This window comes from Helianthus annuus, chromosome 13 (assembly GCF_002127325.2).
Source record: "Helianthus annuus cultivar XRQ/B chromosome 13, HanXRQr2.0-SUNRISE, whole genome shotgun sequence".
NCBI lineage: Eukaryota > Viridiplantae > Streptophyta > Magnoliopsida > Asterales > Asteraceae > Helianthus > Helianthus annuus.
In genome coordinates, this window is record NC_035445.2 from 105175803 (window position 1) to 105197473 (window position 21671).

The window sequence follows — 21671 nt, forward strand, 5'->3', positions numbered from 1 at the left end:
AATTAAATTTATGAACCTCGTGTATAACACGGGGTTCTAAGCTAGTTGTTAGAAAAAAAAAATCATGTGATAAAATATTATTATAGTCAGGGACGTGCCTAAGATGTTAAATAAATAAAATATTAATTAGTTAGTAATAAAAATTTTAAAATTATAAACTGATATTTAAAGATAAGATATGATTAACTTTTTAATTAACTATATTAAATTAATAAATAGAATACGAATGAGTGAAATATAAGAAACGTAAAAAAGAATATTATTATAAGAAACCTATAAAAATGCAATACCAAAATATGCTTTGACCTTGTAGATTTTCAAAGGCTGGTCCATGATTGTGTAACTGAATCATTTATAGAAAAACGCTAAATTCGTCCATGAGATTTATAAAAATGATTTTCTTTTTAACTAGACCCTGAGGTTTCATTCTTAATGTCATTTCCATCCAAATCACTAACTCAGTTGAAATATATCATTAACTCACATAGATGATTTTGACAATTCTTAAACCTTTACCTCAGGAACGATTTTGACACTTTCTCATTTATTTTTTTGTTTTTTAATTTATTCTTTATCTTTAAATAAATAACAATAAAAAAATTATAAATAAAATATATATATATATATACACACACACACATTTATATATTTACACACTTTTTTTAATTTTCTTTTTTACCTTGAAATTAAAAAATAATAATAGATGTTTGTACGATGGGAGAGACGCGTGGTACTGATTTTTGGTACGACAGGTTGACGAGGGGAGATAAGGTATGAGTGCTGAGATAGACTGGGTGGTTGTGGCGGCGGCAGTGGTTGTGGTGGTGGTGATGGAGGTCAAGAACAAAGAAGGATAAGTCGATGGAGTCGGGGGTAGCCCAGCCCTAATAATGCTTCACCAGTGTGTATATAAAAATTATAAATGTGTTTGTATATGTATATATATTATGGTTAATTTATTATTTTTTAATTTTAAAGGTAAAAAAGAAAAAAAATAAGTGCGTATATACATATTAAAAAATAAGTGCATATATACATATAGGGTAAGGTTATTGTAAAAAAGGTTAAAAGTGTGAGAAATGTGAGAAATATTGTGGAGATGACATGTGTCCTAAATCTAAATTAATTCAAAAGGGTAAACAAGTAATTTTATCATTAATTCAATTAATTAAAACTTCTCATAACCGTCACCTTAATTAAAAACTCAATTAATTAAAAACATCATTCAGCGAGTTTATAACACCATTTAGTAAGTATATAACACCATTCAGCAAGTATATATAACATCATTCAGCAAGTATATAACACCATTCAGTAAGTATATAACATCATTCAGCAAGTATATAATACCATTCAGTAAGTATATAACACCATTCATGGACTAAACATCTGATCGAAACATATTTTTTCTCTATATAAGTATACCAATATCGTACTCATATTAAAGATAAAAAACGCTCGTTATTATGGTGTAATTTTTTTTAAAAGGTTACGTATAAAAAGTTATTGACGTTTAAAAAAGAAGAGGGGAAGTTACATGTACATTAATGTTAGTTTCTTAATTTAAAAATTTTAAATTTACCTATATACCCTTAATCTAAAAAATTAATATGTTTAATAGTAAACATTATTTACAATTTTGCCATTATGATCTCAACCATTAGATCAAAGATCTAATGGTGTAGATTCTTTCTTACCTTTCTCACAAAAAAAAAAAACCATTTTTTTACAAAAACCTCTACCTATACATATATTATATTTATAACTATTTTTTTGTTTTTTATTTAAAGATAAAAAAGAAAATTAAAAAATAAAAGAATAAATGGGTAAATTGCTAAAATTCGTCATTGAGATTTGAGAATTGTCAAAATCGTCATTTTAGTTTTTTTAACTAAAGTGACAAATGTGACAAAACCTTACATTTTATCATTTATAATGTTTAGTTGCTCACCGACCCTATCGATAATGTTGTTACAAGTAAGATTATAATGAGTATTATAGTTTTGTTTTTTGAGTTAGGATGGTTACCCATGTGTTTGTATTAATCAACAGTAAGCCGAACCATGAACCAGACTAAATATATTTCAAACTGGCCAACTTTCATCAGCTTGGGCGGTTTACGAACACCCCACTAATCACATGCAAATATATACCTAGCCAAATTAAGTTATCAGTATCGCATGCAAATCTCAGACACACCAAGGAAAGCAACCCTATTTGGTAACCACTTTGGAATTGTAAGCCACAATACAAAACCAAATACAAGTCGCATTGTACTGGGGAAAGATCAAAAAGTCCTCGCCTCCAAAAGTACAAAGGAAAGCATTTCGTGTCTTCTTTTTCTCTAAGGAATACAGATCGCAACCCTCAGGTAAGCAAAGATCGAGGACAAACAGAGAACTCAAATACTTCGGACTGAAACCACCTTAACTTTGAATCCTCTCATAAAAGTATAGGTAGGCCATGTCTTTTGGTGGGTCTTTAGAAACACCCACCTTATCGTCATTGAAAATCACCCACCTTCCTTCTTTGTACACGTGTGCAACATAGTGCCCGCACTGAGTTGAGGTACCCATATGGCTCACCAGCCCAATCAGTCGGTATTCTGCAATAACTAATATCAATACATGCATTTACACCAAAAAGTACTAGGCATGAAACAGTTAGAAACTAACTTCCATCCCCGTCAGGTAATGTGGCATCCACGCTTGGTGTAGCATCCATATCCGACGGTCCAGATGCAGCACTGGGATTAAAGATCCAATCTGTTGCTTTCTCAATGTCTCCACCCTGTAGTAATCAAACAATTACACAACTTTGTTATATAAAAAAGAAAAGAAAAAACACAAAAAAAAAAAAAAAAAAAAGCATTTTCATTACCGAAGCCTTCAATGCCTTGCGAGCTATATCTTCCTCAAATCCAAACGACACCAATGTAGCAACTTTTGATGGATCAACATCATTCTTCTTTGCTTCTTTATGAATCGGATCATTAATGTCTACAAAAATGAAGAAAGAAAAGTGTCACCTTTTCAATATGTTGTTTAATCTTTTAAAGAGATAAATGCCTGGTTGGTCCCAAGATTTCAATGATTACAGAGTTGGTTCCAGTGGTTGTAATGTTTAAACCCGGGTGATCCTTATCACTAAATAGATATTTAGTGATAACAAAAAAGGGTGGAATGGGGAAAAAGGATGAGATGGGGTGGGACCCAGTTATTTCTATTTGTTTGTTTAACCATAGGGGTAAAATAGATATTTAACATAGACTTAACTGGATAACTTAACATAGGTTAGTGATAAGGATCACCCGAGTTTAAAAATTGCAACCACTAGAACCAACTCTGTAATTATTGAAGCCTTGAGACCAACTCTGCAAAAATGGCAAACCACATGGACCAACCACCTATGCAGTTAATGCGGTAAAATATCGGATATTGGTCAAGGACCGATAGTTGAAATATAGGTTATCTCAGTGAGATATCGGTGGGATATGGGTAATTTTAAAATGAAGCAGAATTTATATATATAGCAATTTAACACCAATAATTCAGTGATATATCGGTCAAATATCGGTGATATATCGCCGATAATATCGGTACCGATATTTGACACCGATATTTTACTAAGGGACCGATATATCACCGATATTAACTGCATAGCCAACCACGCATTTAACTCTCTTTTAAAATACGTAAAAGTGTATTTTTGTAAGAAAAATAAATAAATCAAAACCTGGATCATCCATGTGGGAAAGTAACCAGTTCATTGCCTCTTCAACTCCAGCATTTGAGGTATTGATTGCAGCTTTTTGGCAATGAAGTTGGTTAAATCCCATTGAAGCAAGTTGAGAAACAATATCGTCATTAGGCAAAACCTTTGCTGACTCTTCCTCACCTCCAGAAGCTACGCGGTACAGTAAAAGCACGATTTCATATAATAGAGTCGTAACAAGTGCTACAAATAATAATATTTGAATTAAACAAACACTGAAGTTCATATACCTTCTTCAGGTAACAACTCTTCACCTGGCTGAAGACCTTTGCTTCGCATAGGACTAATGTCTATGATGTCATCAACATCTATGTAGACGTCTACAACCAACCCAAAAATGTCACAATATGAGTTTATGAAAAATAAAACAAAATCGTATATACAGAAAGGTGTGTGCGTGCGCGTGTATATACCAAGCTTCTTTGGCACCCAGCCAGTTTCCATAACAAACTTTCGCATATGCAGCACCAAATAATCAGGGAATGTAGTCAGGCCTGTAGTCCTATTAAGAGGTCAAAGAAGCAACAAGTAAATATACATATAAAGCAAAGCTCATTTAATAATCGAGACTGAGCCCAAGCTACACTTATCGAGCTCTAGTAGGCTCACGAGCCTATTATTCGTAATTTTTATTTAATATATTAGATATACATTTAAAAAATACTTATTACTAAATAAAATTTTGATAAAAATAACCTAATAATATATATTATGTTACATATATCATAATTATAAACAGATAAAATAATTATAAACGCATATAAAACGGTTAATGATATAATTAGATAAATAATTAACAAGCTGGGCCAGCCAAGCTTGAGATTGAAAAACCACTCATGAGCCGAACTCAAGGTCAAGCTTAAGAAATAGATCTCGAAACAAAGCTCTCGTAAGTAAACAAGCTGAGCTCAACCTTAGGTGAGCTCCGGCTCGGCTCGTTTACACCTCTTTCACAAATCAAGCCATTAATAACGGAACTTTTCTACACACATGCATATATATAACGACATGCTTAGTTATGCATAGTTGGTTGTACCACATGCTTAGTCATTTATACTTCTACACACTTTTCTCCTTTGGCTTCTCAACTTTAACGACATGTTTAGACCTTCAACTTTAATAATGTTTTTTTGTTTTCATTATTTACCCCATTTGTTTCTCCTTTGGCCCCACAACGACATATTTAACCCCTTAACTTGAATAACGACATATTTAACCCCTTAACTTGAATAAGATTTTTTTTTATTTCATTATTTACCCCACGCACTTTATAATCTTTAAATTTATATGTGGTTGAATAAAATTTTTATACTTATACGTTTTACGCTCCAAATTAAACCCGAAACGGCCGCTTTTATTCTTTTAGTCGAGTTTTTGGTGATGGAGGTCGTTGGCGATCGTGTGGCGTTGGTGCTACTTGGCACGGTTTTACGCCCCCGCAGCAACACGTGGGGCTTGAGACTAGTTCACAAATAAACAAGTTTAAACCTTAAAATAAGTAATAAGAACTCAAAAGGTAGTAGAAAGCAGAGAAAGTATACTTGATTGCAGTTGTCCTGGCTTTTAATGCAGTGCTATAGAAACCTTGCACCTCCTCCGGATGAGAAAAGCTATCTAAGCAAGCACTTAATGGCACCCTCGGGCGTACAATTTCGTCTGATAAGCTGTTACCAGTGAAAAATTATTTTCATTAATCAACTTCTAAAAAATTGATTATTCCGTTACGAAAAAACACCACCGAATTGAAGTTTAAGCTATATCAGACATTCAAACTTACATTTCCTTTCCCTCTGCTTCTTTCTGTGCCTTCAATTTTTGAAACTCCTCTACTTCCTCTAAAATATAAATAACCGATAAACAAATATAAGAATGGCTTCCAGCCAGTGAGGTAAAAAGTTAAGACTTAAAAGTAGGGTTGTAAACGAACCAAACGTTCAGCAAACAGTTCGTGAATCGTTCAACTGGAAGTTAGTTTATGTTCGTTCGTTTGATTAATGTTGAGACACGTACGTGAAGTTTTGTTCGATAAGTTAAACAAACGAACATGAACAGAGGTTGCGATCATTAATTTGTCCGTGAATGTTCGTTAATGTGTTCATTTATTTTCATTTGTGTTCGTTCATTTAAAGGTTTTTTTATGTTATATTTTTATTTTATTGGCTTTAGTTTTAGAATTAGAATATCAGTTTGTGTTAAAGCTTGACAAACTTCTCAAGTTTTATGTTAATTATGTTAAGTACTATCTATTTATTTTTTGTGGATTTTTCGTAATCTTTTGGATGAAAAATGAGATTGTATTTTTTAAATGAATATATAACATTCGTTTTTGTTCCTGAACATTTGTTTGGGTTCGGTAAGTGTTCATGAACATGTTCATTTCCTTCATGAACAAACACGAACAAGAATTATTGTTCGGTAAGCGTTCGTGAACCATTCATGAACATGTTCATACCTTAATGAACGAACACGAACGCCTTGTTCGTGTTCGTTCGATTCGTTTACAGCCCCTACTTAAAAGGGATGAACTCACTTTTGTTAGTAGCCTTCTCTAAGGGAATATTTAAGGAGAGAATGTAGTCATTTCTTTTATTGTAAGCAACCTTCCCAGAAGGACACTGAAGCCGTTCTTCAATACCAAACTTGAAGCTCCTTGCGGGGTCCGCTTCAGGACAACCAGCATTAATCCGTTCAACTTGGTCAATGAAATGCAAGAAAAACTCAAGTGCATCCTACATATTAATTTACTTTCAGTCATCTAGATAAATAATATGCTAATAAAAGATACGCGCAAATAAAACAAAATATGTTGGGAAATAATTTATGTACCTGCTGACGCATGGTTGAGAACTCGGGATGACTGGCTGCAATCACGGCCTTAAACATTCTGGGACGAATACCTTCTTGTTTCTAGAAAATAAAAAGGTGATCTGTTAGTAGATACTCAAGTTTCAACAATATATGAGAAGACACATGAAACTGCAGAGATAGAAATTCAATCACAAAACTTACAGCACTTGAAGAGGGGTCCACAGCATTTGCCACGTCATCATTCTGAAGAATAAACACATGACGTTCAAATCACAATAAGAGACTAGAAATGCAAAACAAAGATAAGTCACGGTCCTAAACATACCTGCACCACTGGAACAGAATATTTACCAGAAAGAAGGCCATAAGCAAGTTTGGTTCTGCCATTCAAAGTAAAAACTATATTTACTAAGTGATGGTTAATCACTAATAAATAACTCGCTTTGGAAACCCTGCACGTTGCGGCAGGTGAACACTCGGTGGATTTCGGTGCATAACAATCGAAATAGAAAATCTCAAAAAATAGAGCCGTAGTTTTGTTTTATTGAATTTCAAAAATGGTAAATAATAAAATAGTTGTATCTTAAATAAAAAAGAGCATATGTAAAATTAACCATATTTTGTGTATGCTTATGATTAAAATAATCAAGAAAAAAACACCAAAAAAGAAAACAAAAAAGGTCTTAAATATAAAAATGAAATGAAAGTAACCATATTTTATGTATAACTTGTGGGTTTCCCCGCGCTTCGCAGCGGGTTTTCGGTGGATATCGATTAGGTCCATTACGAATAGGGTACAACACAGGCACTCGATATATCAATCAAAAGAAACAAAACGTATACATGGGCGAATACAATTATGTCTTCGACTAAACTTATATCGGTTATAAATAGTAGCAACCAACAATGGTTTTACTGGTAGTCTGATGTTATTTGGTCGGAATCGGATCGGTTCGTCATGAAACCGGTAAGAACATTGAGAAAAACATAAAAACGAATTCTAGTACCTATGTTGTTCGTATATTGGATCAATTTGTCATGGTAAGAAAAAAATCAATCATATATACAACTTATCTATAATTGAACTAAAATTATATATATAATTATCAATAAAAAATCAAAAACAAATACCTAAAAAACTTCAATTACTATGCATCAGCATCAAGAGTTCAAATTAATATATATATATATATATATTATATATAATGTGTCAACGAAGAGTCCTTGTAATACTCCTTTCCTTTTTAAATGTATTTTAGAAATACTTGTTAGATTGTTAGCGGTCTATTTATATGCAGTAACAACTTACAATTGCATATTCAGGTCTACAGTTGGATCAGCAGGAGCAATATCAAAAGCCCTTTTCAAACTTTGGTTCTTGTAGTATCTGGTAAAGGTGAAGACAAGATGATACAATCATATAATACATGTGGAAACAGAATAAATATATAACCATCAAAAAGCAATAGCATGCAGACCGTGAGCAAAATGAACGAGTTGAGAAGATAACTTGCATAGTTGCAGCCAAATAGCAACTGCATGATGAGACAATAGAACCACGAGACATTAGCATAAATTTCATTTTATATATTTCATCAAAAAGAACGAAAAATACCTGTTACCAAGATTAGTAAGTCCTGTATACCCAGGCCCGTAAAGTGGTTCAACTTCCTGTCCACTTTCTTGAATCCGATTCCAATCAAAATTGGTATTCTGGTCAAGTTCCTTTTCGGCAGTTGTCATTTCTGTCTGTATTATTTAAAATCATATATCAATGTCAATACTTAAACGTCCAGCTAATGTTTATGAACACAACAACCGAAACTTGAACACTCGATGTCTACATTAGAAGATGTCAAACTTTTAGCAGGCAAAATGCTTTATGAACGTATTTAGTGCAGAAAAAACTGAAATGCCTAAAAACCATAATGCCAATACATCGTTATTCATTAATGTGTTTTTACTGCAACTTTTCAACATAAGCATACATATAAATTGTAATCTATGCCAATTGTTATTAGAAAATTTCAGAGATTTCCCCCGAGGCTATGATTAAGCAATTTGATACTCATTTTTTTCCAACAAGATCATTTGTTCTATAAAAACTAGGTCGTTATATATACTATAAATATGCTATTTTGTCACATCAACCAACTTTAGCCCCTCAACTTTGGCATTAACCAACTTTAGCCCCTCAACTTTAATAATAAATAACTTTAGCCCTTCAACTTTAACAATGACATGTTTAGCCCCTCTAATTTAATAATGACATGTTTAGCCCCTCTAATTTAATAATGACAGGTTTAGCCCCTCAACTTTAATAATGACATGTTTAGCCACTTAACTACATCAAACAACTTTAGCCCCTCAACTTTAGATATTAACAACTTTAACCCCTCGATATTAATAATGACATGTTCAACCCCTCAAATTTAACAATGACATGTTTAGCCCCTTAACCAAAACAACTTTGGCCACTAAACTTTAATAATAAACAACTTTGGCCCCTCAACTTTAATAATAAACAACTTTAGCCCCCCCAACTTTAATAAAGACATGTTTAGCCCCTCAACTTTAATAATGACATGTTTAGCCCCTTAACTAAAACATCAAACAACTTTAACTCTTGTGATTTGCTTATTTTTATCTACGTTTCGAACCCGTTGTGGAGCGCCGAGTGGTAACCCACTAGTTGAATACAATATGCAAAAATACAAATAGTAAAAGAAAAATACTATATACTACTACTGTCAGATACTTACCTTTTGCAAGGAGGAAAAATCAATACCAAAAAATGCCAGATGATCCGCAAGAAGAGGATCTGTCACACTATCATCCTCGGGATATGAAAAAACATCTGAGCTGCCAAAATATGGGACTAATAATTATATTTGAAAAGACAAATAACGTTTGAAATCTACTTAAACAAGGCGGCATTACCTGCTCCTTCCAGATCAGAAGTTATTGTTCCAAGCTTTACGGCAAGAGGATAGTGAGTTTCATTGTAATGTTCAATTGCATGGTTATTACCACCACTGCCATCCCAAAGTTTCCGCCCACACAAGATCATTCCGTCGGTTAAATTCAACCATAGATTTTCAGTCTTGTCACACTTGGCACATTTCCATCCAGATGGAGGAATAATGACGCCGTTATCTATCTGTTTAAGGGTCAATGCATGTTCACTAATTTGCTTCTTATCGGCTGTCCATGATGCAACTTGCTCTTTTCGCTCAGCACCCTCTGCAATTAAAACCGCATCAACTGCCAACCTTACCTGTTCAAAAAACAGAACTTAACCTTTTATAGTTAACAAGATTGTGGAAGTGGAACTAAGGCTGCAAACGAACGAACACGAACAAAACCTTGTTTGTGTTTGTTTGATATGTGTTTGTGAGCTGCTCATGAACGCTTACCAAACGAGATTCTGTTTGTGTTCGTTTGTTAAGAAAATGAACGTGTTCGTTTTTGTTTGTTAATTTTAGGTAACGAATGTTCATCAACACAAACTCATGTCGTGAACACAAATGAAAATACCCGTACACAAACAAGCGTTCACAACGAACTATATACACTGATACTTATTACATGTATAATTCGTCGGAATTTTAAAGTACTAAAATAAAATATAAAAATTGAAAACATTAATGAACTATCGAACACAAACGAACATAAGCGAACACATTACCGAACGTTCATGACATAAATGAAAAAACGCGGCCTCTGTTCATGTGCGTTCATTTATTAAACAAAGAATCACAAACGGAATTCCCGCCAAACGATTCACGAACTGTTTGTTGAACGTGCGGTTCGTTTGCAGCCCTATGTAGAACCCTAATATTTTAAGATGTATAGTAAAAGTGGAAATACAACCTTCTCAGGCAACGCCACTGATGGAAAAGGAAACGTTACATAATCTGGTAATATTACTATGCTGTAAGTTTCATCATATTCGGGTTCTTGGTTATCGAATCCGCCGTCAATACCTACAAAAAGAACCCATATAAATAGAAATGGTCATGCAAGTTCAATTTTCATAAGGTTTATTAATGAGTACAGGGTCCATTATGAAAAAAATTTGACAAAAGGTAATACCTATAGCCAACAGTGTAGGTTTCTTCAGAGGTCTGTCTTCCGGAATCGGCTTCTTGGTTTGTTTTATATGCAAATAAACTGGGTTGCCAGTTTTTTCGAAATTCCAACCGACGTAATCTTTGCCAAAGGCAAGAAACGTGTTCATGTCCACAAACAATCCACCTTCGGATTTCTGAAAAAAAAAAGCATAAATGCGTGTACAAAAATAAGAAATTCAAGTACACATCACATCACACAATATAACAGATAAAAGATCAACAAATACTTCAAATGTAACACAAAGAGTTAGACAGTGTTTCTAACCTTTTCAGAACAGAACTCAAACAACATAAAGTAAGCTTCAAAGTACAAGAAAATCCAAAATATTTAGCATTTAACTAATATTCTTGGTTTTATAAATAGCGGCGCGCACCGAGGGGATAGGTTGCAGAGCAGAAGCGCGAGCAAGGTACTTTGTATGTATGTATGTGTGTGTGTGTGAATGTATGTTTAAATTTCTCATAGGATTCTTCAGAATCACCTACCCAAAAGTCAAAACTTATATATAAATACGTTGTATATATGATATCATACATAATTAACCTATATAGACAACCTAAAAAGCTATATGTACAACATCCTAATACACAAAATCTTCCCATATATAACTCTACCAAGGGGCGCGCCTCATGCCTACGCCTCCCCATCGCCTCAAGCAGTCAAAGGCATTGGGGCTTGCACCTGAGTGTTCCTCGCAACAAGGAGCGCCTTGGAAACCAAGCTAATATTATGCTTGGCATCAAAAGTCAAAAGGGATGATGAAGTTTCATAAGTCATCACGATCCAGTAAGCACACATGCAAGACAATCATATTATCATACTAAACCCTAGAGTTGCAAACTAGCCAAAATTGATTTCCATCAAACCAAAATGTGCAAAGATTCTAAGCTTAACTACTTCCATAAGCCATATCTCACATATAATCAATACACATACCTTATTCAATCCACTAAAATGAATGTGTTTCCAATTATCCAACATCCATGTCATTTTTGCATTTACATACATTCGGAATAACTCAATACTCACATATACAATCATTCTAAACCAATCAGATTCCGCAATAACAATATATCTTAACAGTAATCGCACTAAACCCTAGGAATAGCTTATCTACTTCCATAAGCCATATCTCACACATAATCAGTTCACAATAACATCAAGTTTGCCATCAAAAGTCAAAGGATAGCTCCTACAAATAATCTATATCCTCTGAAACCAACAAAAAAGATAGTGAAGTCTCATTACTCCTCATTATGCAGTTGCACATATGCAAGACAATCATACCATCTTACTAAAACCCTACAACTGCAAACTAGCCAAAATTGACCTCCATCTAACCAAAACTTGTAAACACTCTTAGCATATCTACTTCCATAAGCCATATCTCACACATAATCAATCCAATATCCATTGCATTTGTGCATTTACATACATTCACACTAACATATACAATTATTCTAAACCAAACACATTTCACAACAACATATCTCAACAGAAATCACACTAAACCCTGGGAAAACAGAACAAAAACAAATCACCTGAGTATCGAAAACATTATTCAATCCTAGTTTATCTACTTCCATAAGCCATATCTCACACATAATCACTGCACATACATCATTCAATCCACAAAAATCAATGCGTGTGTCCAATATCCAAGTATCCACAACATTTTACATTCACGTACCTCTAAAACAACTCAACACGCACATATACAATCACTCTAAGCCAGTCATATTCCGCAACAACAACATATCATAAAAAAATCACACTAAACCCTAGAAAAAACTGAACAAACAAAACAGAACGAGAACTCACCGGAGTATCGAAACTGATACAGCATTCCTGCTTGTAAATGCGATTTGTAGGCTCCGGAATCCGAACTCGCGAGAGATTTGATCGGAGAAGTTCCATTTCCATGTGATTCTGTTCCGAATGGTGAACCGTAAAGTTCAGATTGCGGTTATTGTGAATTGATTAACAGATTGTGAAGAAGTGTGCGAATTTGGTGCCCTAATAAGTATTTGGAAGCCGGAACGGAGACTCTGTATTTGTGGTTTCTTGGAGAACAGTGTTTCTTGTTCAGTTATACAGGCCAAATAAGATTTTGATACATTTTTCTTCGGTTTTGTTCCCTATAGTTTGGACTCTTTTTCAATTGACACCTTGTTTTTTTCTTGTGATATTTAGAAGATATTTAGAAGACGAAAACTTGTTTAAGTTAGGTACTAAATACGTCACAAAATGCAAATTAAAGAGACCATTCATGTATTTTTAGAAAAAAAAACTAAGGACAATGTATTACAAGTGTAAACTATAGGGAACGTCTATGTATTTTTGGAAAACTATAGACAAAATCCAAAATTTTGGTAAAACATAGGGACCATGATGTACTTGACTCCTATAAATAATGCAAAAGGGAAGATATTTTAAAAAGGTTAACTTTTTTAGTTTAATGCATAAAGTATAGCCTTAAAGTGAAGATAAATTAGTCTTTTAAACACTTATCACATTTTAATCCCCTCATCTTAATACATTATTTTACATCTTTAACAAAATTATAAATAATTAGTTATGAGTTATACTATATACCCATATAAAAAAACTAACTACCTCTATGATTTTTAAACGGTTATAATTTTTTTGTACATTAATATTAAAAAATAAATTACACTATAAATACGAGTATTTTATTCTCTTTAATTTGAATATAGTATTGCTATAGTTTTTTAATTAAAAAAAATGATACGTTACACGATTAACAGTGTCTAAGGGTGAGCATTAAATAAATCATTAACCGAAATCGAATTGAAAGCAGACAAAATCGAACCGAAATCAACCAAAAACTGAATTAACTGAAATCCGTATTAACCGAAACCGGTTATCGATTTTTTGTATCCTCGTTTAACCAAAATTAACCGAAGCGAACCATTTATATTTTCATATATTTGTAGCTTTTATACCTTCAGTTCATGTATTTCATATTTATACTTTCATTTTATGTATTTATACTTCAATTTCATTATTTATACATCCATTTCATGTATTTATACCTCAATTCCATGTATTTCTAAGCAAAAGTTTTAGTCCAGCTTTGGATTTGGCTATAGCCGAAATTGAACAAATCAAGCTAAAACTGTCAATCTAACTAAATAAACCAAAACGATTAACCGACAACCAATTGGTTAACAAAATAGACTAATTGATGACTTTGGTTGCAGTTGAGGATAATAATTGAACCAACCGAACAATACACTGTGGCACCCGGCTATTTTAAGCATGTATTGTACAAGTATGACACGTGTTATCAATACAATAAATTATTAAATATGACGTTAATATAAGGTATTTGAAGTGTTGGTAAATCCAAACTTAGTTGAAAATTATGTTAGCAATAATAAGACAAACGCTTATCGCGTAACGAACAAAATGCGAAACGAACGTTGGTGACCGCCCGGATAATGTTGAAACCCTACAAATATTCCGTTATGATTAAAATCCTATTTTTCATCATATTCATGAAGAAAATTTAATTAAAACGCTTAAAATCCTTATTTTACGAATTTAAGCGTGTAATGTGCAATACCGCGCGTATACTGCAAAATACAGACAATGCAGTCAGTCTAGGCAAACAAAATATTGTTCAACAATATTATGGGGAGTTAATTTTTATAGAATGATAAAAATAATTTTAAACGCGCAATTAAACGCGAAAATAAAATACCCAGTAGTCAGTTAAATACCTGTTTTTGCATGAATTTATGTATGTATAGGTGCAAGAGAGAGAAAATGTGTGGGTGTGAGTAAGGTGGCGGCACCATATCTCTCCACCTATTGTTATTGTTGTCATGTGTTGATTGTATAAGAAATCTAATGATTACTAAACTCTTACACTCAACATAAAACTAATTCCAAAGAATAAACTTTTCGATTCCTTCCATTCTCTCATCAAACTCGGACCGAACACACACCCACACACCTTCCTTTTCAAATTTCAAACACTTTCTTTGAAGATTAAAGCCATTTCAAGCTAGTTTCAAGATGTTTTGAAGATCCAAAGGTGTTACCAAGTGATTTCAAGAAGGAACATGCAAAACCATCATGATAAATCTCATCAAAACCCATTTATTTTGAAAGGTATAAACTTATTTTTGGTTCATGATTCTTATTTATTGATGATGATGATGAAGTAAAGTTTCTCAAACACATGGGTTCTTCAAAACACTTGAACTTTAAATGACAAATGATCTTAAATAAAATGAAAGTGGGAACTTATGTGTATATATATAGCCGAATGTATGTATATATGTATGTTAGAGATGATGTTTGACATTTGAATGTTTTTTATTATGTGAATTTAAAAAGGGTGAATGCATGCATGATCAAAAAGGTGTCATATAAAAGTCTTGTGATTTGAAGTGATTTTAAGAAAGGTTGAATCTTGGAAGTATGTATATATGCATGTGTGTGTCGTTTATATACATATATATATATATACTAGTGGGAAACTCGCGTGTTGCGGCGGGGTCGTAAGTTTTTGTTAGTTTATTAATTATATCGTTTTATGTTAGGTTAGCTTATGAATCGCTTAAATAAATTAGCAATACCATAGGTAATAATCCTATAGAAATAAAAAAGGTAAAACACCAACTTGAAATGAAAAGGATCGGTCTTGTGTTAACATGTTTCAATAGGTGAATAGTATGGAACTCAAAGATATATCTTTTGAACTTTTTAAACGGAAACATCACAACGATTATGAAGCTTGAGATAGTAAAATAAAATTCACCAAATGAGTCAAATAATATGAACAAATCAATAAACTTATATTTGTGATCTTGCCTACTGACCCATCTTAGTTGAAGCCACCCAAACTCAATTTGTTCAACACGTCTACAAATTTTTGTGTTATTGGATTTTAATAACCCTAAGTTTCACCTGTTGGCCGATAATAATCCCAACTTTGAAAATTCCCTCCAATAATCCCAACTTGTAAATGTTTGGCCGTCATTGATCATTTTCAAACATATAAGAATTTGGTCTCCTCAATAAATTCAATTACGCCTAGAGACTCCTTAATTGATTTAAGTGCACCTATGTTAGAAAAGGATCAATGGCGGCCAAACTTTTACAAGTTGGGATTATTGAAGGGAACTTTTAAAGTTGGGATTATTATCAGCCAACAGGTAAAACTTAGGATTATTAAAATCCAATATCCCCAAATTTTTCTAAGCACCTGTAGGAGTAGTTGAAAATTCACAAACTTACACATAATAAGTCACATAGATTACATATAGTACATACATACATATGTAACTGTGATAGAGGATATTGATGCAGTAGGCCTCTTTTAGATTTTTGAGGTTTGAAGTTACAAAGAGTAACAAATCATAGATCTAAAATGAGTAAAAAAGTAATAATAGAAAATAAAACTTGTATGGTTGCCTCTTTAATATAACACGCCATCTTGCCACCTATACTTTATAGATAACAGAAATTGTGCGACATGCCACCCTAGATTACAGGGACGCTGAGGTACTTGACTTCGACTCCTACAGTATCAAGAAATTTATTCAAACACTGAATACAAATATAAAAAATCAATCAGACTTCTTAAAAACAAATTTCTTCTAAATAAGTTATAAATGTGTTTAAAAAAGAGCATAATCATTTGAATGTGACCTAAAGTTTGAAACATTATGTTATAGCTGGAGTTAAAGAACCAAAATTTGAATTGAAAATGTTGAAATGACACTTATGATTTTTTATTTACCTTCTCATCAAACCATCTCTTTCTCTTAACCAAGCAGTGACTGAAGCAAGCAACATTCTTCAAAGGGTTAAGTAGTTAATCACTTTACCGCTTCCTTTTACGACCGCATCCATGGGACCAATGTTCTAGCAACCGTCGTTGGTAGCTAAGAGATTATGTTGAATTTGCTTGTTATGAATACTTGAACCACTGTGTAAAAGGAAAGGCAAGTTTTTTAGTATTTGGTAATCCATAGTCTCATACAATAAAGGGTGGCAAAATGGGTTGAAAAAAGGGATTGGGGCAATCCACAAACATTATTTATTTATATCTTTTAGCTTAACCCATATTTACCCATTACAGATAGCACATAGCCCAAGTAGACCCATTTGCCACCTCTACAGACATCCGAAAAGACCACGAGATTAGCATACCTCAATTGCAAGTATGTCAGAACCATGCCAGGAGATGCTATATGAACTCCAACTTTAGCCATTTTGCACTCTTTGAATAGTGATGATTGAAATTGTCTAAGACCATATTTTGTTGACCTGTAGCTGCAGTAATAAAGGAAAGTTCACAAAAAGTAAGCCATCTTGTAACACCCCGTGTTTTCGAAAGTCAAAGTCAAAGTCAAGATTAACTTCTTCGACGGTAGTTAGTCTATTTTATGTTTACGTTAGTTGTATGATGTGGAGTGATAAAGTGCAATCGAATTAATCGAAGTTTATTTAGCGATGCGAACCACTTTACAACTGTGAATGATAGGAAGTAACAATGCGATAAAGTCAATTAATCAGTAATCGAACTAATCTAATCATCATCGAACTCAAGACTCGAATTACGCGAATTTTGGTTGTTATTATACGTGTGTGTGTGCCTTATGTGTTACTTGTGCGTGTCTATTTTATGTTATGTGTGGTAATCAATCGAAACTCGACTCAAAATCGAAACTCAGTCGAACTCAATCGAAATCGAATCATGATAATTGGTGGAGAAGAGATAGCGCGAGGTGTAGATGATTGTATGTTAGATATAGTGGCTGGGATTAAAAGTAATTTAAATAGGAAACTCTATCGTATTCTCATCAATCGCAATCGAGATCGAAATATCAAAAATCGTCGCACCGAACACTCGAATCGTGCAGCTAAACGATCAGGCTACCAGCCGATCGAACAGCCAGCCAATCGGACTGCTGTCCAATCGGACAGGCTGTCCGATCGTGCTGCCTGACCGATCGGCCAGCACTTTCCTCTTATGGCATCCTATAAATACCCCTTGTCACTCTTAAACTTTCTACTTTTGAAAACCTTTGTCCGACCAGCTCGTGCTCCCCTCTTTTTTTCAGATTCCTTCCGATTCCGGTAAGATTTCGTCCTAAATCTTGTACTTTCTTGATCTACATGCACTCCTACACCTTTCTATCTTTCAAATCTTGATTTCTAACCGTGAAATCATCAAGATTCAAGTGTTCTAGGATGATGTCATCATGGTGTTCTTGAAGAACTTCATGTTTGGCTTCAATCCACCAAGAATAACTTGGATCTAGCCGATTTCCACATAAACAAACAAGGATCTTTCATCGATCTAAACATTTACACGGTGAAAAGGATTGAAAGATGGTTTTCCAACTTTCTTTCAACTCTTTTACACTCAATGCCTTCAAAATCGATAGAAACAGAGCTTGTGCCGACTTGCAAATCATTCCGGTGGTTGCATGACTCAAGATCCGGATTCTATCCACGAGGTTCACCGATTTCGGGTTAAACGTTAAACTTCGTTCCGAACAGTTCACCGGCCGGATTTGGGGTGATTCCTGTCCGAACAGGAGGAACAAGTAAGAACGAGGGTTCTATGGTTCAACTTGTTGTCAAAACACCTCGATATAACGAGAAACAACCAGAACAGCCAAGTGTTAGACGAACAGGCTGATCAGGTCAGGATGCTGACCGATCGGACTGCTGTCCAAACGGGCAGCCAGCCGATCGGACAGTCAGCCGATCGACCGGCCAGCTGATCGGCTAGCACATGGCCCCACACTTGAACAATTTATTGAAGTGGAGTATTGAACGAACTGCTGTTCGATCGGACTACTGTCCGATCGGATTGCTCTTCGGATCATGAGATACTATACTTCAACACTTAGTCGATTTTCAACATGTTCAATGCACTAGGAGTGCCACCCGATCGAACAGCTGTACGATCAGGTGACACCCTGCTGAGAACTTGTCTTGTTAGAAGTACCTAACCAATCGGGCTGCCGGCCGATCGAACAACTGTCCGATCGATCGACTGACCTGAAAGGTAAAGATACTTCAATGTTTTCAAATGCTATAACGAAAACTTCAAACGTCAAACCATCATACACAAACACATCCTTCTCAAAGGAAGAAACAATCCACTCGAACAGCCATCCGATCGGCCTACCGACCGACCGGACAGCTGTTCGAACGGACTGCAAACCGAACGGTCAGCCGTCCGATAAGACTACCGTCCGATCGACCAGCTGTCCGACCCTCCGACACTTGTTTTCCGTTTTACGCGTCGCTTATCGTTTTGCTATCAAACTATTCAGGCTAACCCTACTCTCAAGTGCTCCCTTCAATCCATCAAACACTGTGAGTATACTCGAACCCTTTTTGCTTTAGCACTTTTGGGTGTTACATACGTTACTTATTCTAAATCACAATCGAACACACTACTCAGTTACTTTAAACGCTAACCGTTACCGCATGTATTACGTGACTAAATGAATGCTTGTTGTTATGTTTACACGTGGAATGTTGTCTACTGCCTTAACGATGATAGTACTATAGCTTGGACTCGGCACCCGTTCACACGGGGGTTGTTAAGGACAATTACTTGCATGGATTACGGTGGTAATCATGTATTGCGAACTGCCTCGGGCAGTCAACCCGCAGTCATTGGTATCGATAGATCCATGTCGATAATTAACATGCTTCGTTTTCCTCAGTGTACATGCTGGTTATGCGTAAACTATTTCGAACTCTATTATGCTATTACCAAACTTGTATGCTCACCTTTACATTCTATGTATTGACATTATTTTAACGTATGTGACAGGTGTTTAAGATGCTTATCTGCTAGGAAAGCGAGGCTAGAATAAAGCTCTAGAGCCCAACAAATAGTTGTTTGTAGTGGTCAAATTATGGGTCTCTAGAAGCAGATAAACAATTGCTGTATTTATATTTAAATCTGAGTTGTCGGAACAAAATATTTGACTAGATTTTGTCTGTAATAATTTGTTTGCTATTTGAGGTACGGTATGGGACTTATTATATAAATTGAATAGTAATGATAATTGTTATGGAAACTTCTGGACAATCTGTTTCGCTCAGTGCCATGACCCGATGATTCCGCCATTGGTTGGGGTGTGACAGATTGGTATCAGAGCCATAACTATAGGGAATTAGGCAAGACTCGACCTAGTCCGGGTCGATGTCTTAGAGACCTAGACTATAGTTAGGAACCAACAGACCAAGCTTATGTGCTATATATCCTGCTATTTCTCACTATCACTACACTCGAATTTTCAACCAAGGACAAGCGATTAAGTCAGGATTAGGTGTGAAAACCGCAAACTCTCGACTAAATTGCTTGGTCAATGTCATTTTATCAACTTATCAATAATCTCTTCATTATGTTTTTTCAATAACGAACGCTTGTTCAACGGGAGATTATACCAAATCAGGAGTGAAATCCATATTTTGATGAATAATCTCCTCTATTTTACTAAAGTCAAGGGAAAGTTGTCAAGCCAGGGGTGAAACCCTAACCTTGTCGGCTTGCCCGTGATTTTACCAAAACTCTCACCAGAGTCTCGATGGACTCCAACGACTTGAACTCACAAGTATGGCTCAAAGGATGCGTGCCAAATGCCCAAGAATCGAGGCAGAGGCCGACTCCGAAAGTCGAAATGTGACGACAACTCTATTGAGAATAGTCGAATCGCTTTGGGTAGTCGATGTCTAATAGCCGCAGACAATCTATTCCTCGATTTTTTATGTGTTTCGATTCCGAGCCAGCAATTGCTGACTCTGATAATTCGTCGATTTTATGTGTGCTATGTGTATTTATCTGTTTACATGTTTAAATTTTTGGAAAAAAAATTCTTCGATTTTGCTATCACTTCGATCGACACACACGACTCGCATTGCTCTTCTATCTCAAAACGATAACAAGTCGCTGCAAATCTAGGCTACATTATGCTATGATATACGCTTATGCTATACTCGATATGCTATACACGACCGGTATATACGAACAACATGCGAGCTTTGAATGAAAAGTTTCTGTATTCTGACTGCATCTGTGATTAAATGTGTATGTGCTTCTGTGTTTATGTGCCTCTGTGCTATACGTGCCTACGTGCTTATGTGCTTCTGTGACCACGTGAATATGTGGTTATGTGCCTATGTGTTTATGTGATACGTGCTTCAACGTGTTCCTGAGCTTTAGTAAGTAGTAGACGTGTGAGGTGAGATTCGATTTTGATGTGTCTGAGACCTACGACGATGTCTGTTGCAGACCATGTCGTCATCCGGACACCGAACCCTACTTACTCGCCAAGAAAAGAGAGACAGACGTCTTGCTGCTATCATCGCCAAACAAGTAGCAAAAGCTGTGAGCGATGTCTATGAAAACGTCAGTAAATCATCGAGGAGTCGAGAACCGAAGCCCCCAAAGATGCTACCAAGATTGTTTTCAGCTTTAAACAGTTCAAGGCATGCGGACCAAAGGAATTCACCGGAGAAGATGGCCCAACAGCTATGTTTCAATGGTTTGATTCCATCGAAGTCACTCTACGCCAAAGCGGCTGTCCAGAAAATCTCTGTACCCTAAACGCAACCGGCGTCTTCCAGTACCGAGCTCTAGACTGGTGGACGGCCGAGCGAAACAAACGCGGGAATGATGCAGCTTATGAGCTGACTTGGAAAGAGCTGAAAGCCATTATGATGGACGAATTCTGCCCCCCCCCCCCCATGAACGCCAAAAGCTGGAGGACGAGTTTTGGAACATTAAGCAGAGGGATGGAGATAACGCTGCCTTGACTGCTCGCTTTAAACAGCTTAGCATCATCTGTCTCGATCAAGTCAAGACGTCAGACATGGCCATCAAGAAGTACATTCGAGCTCTACCCGATTGTGTTGCCGATTTTGTTCACGCCGCGAAGACCTCA

General features: G+C 35.2%; 1 protein-coding gene across 1 annotated transcript; it reads right to left on the reverse strand.

Moving 5' to 3' along the window:
- Positions 1-2080: 2080 nt before the first annotated feature.
- On the reverse strand, positions 2081-12807 carry LOC110898899 (ubiquitin carboxyl-terminal hydrolase 14). The gene is made up of 20 exons (XM_022145751.2): positions 12538-12807; positions 10678-10849; positions 10456-10568; positions 9523-9859; positions 9345-9439; positions 8198-8331; positions 8061-8117; positions 7892-7969; positions 6908-6962; positions 6784-6825; positions 6601-6681; positions 6305-6503; positions 5552-5609; positions 5316-5438; positions 4188-4276; positions 4005-4094; positions 3736-3906; positions 2881-2999; positions 2676-2790; positions 2081-2605 (listed from the first exon to the last, which is right to left on the reverse strand). The coding sequence occupies exons 1-20, from the start codon at positions 12637-12639 to the stop codon at positions 2427-2429; spliced, it is 2409 nt and encodes an 802-aa protein (XP_022001443.1). The 5' UTR covers positions 12640-12807; the 3' UTR covers positions 2081-2426.
- Between the last annotated feature and the right edge of the window lie 8864 nt (positions 12808-21671).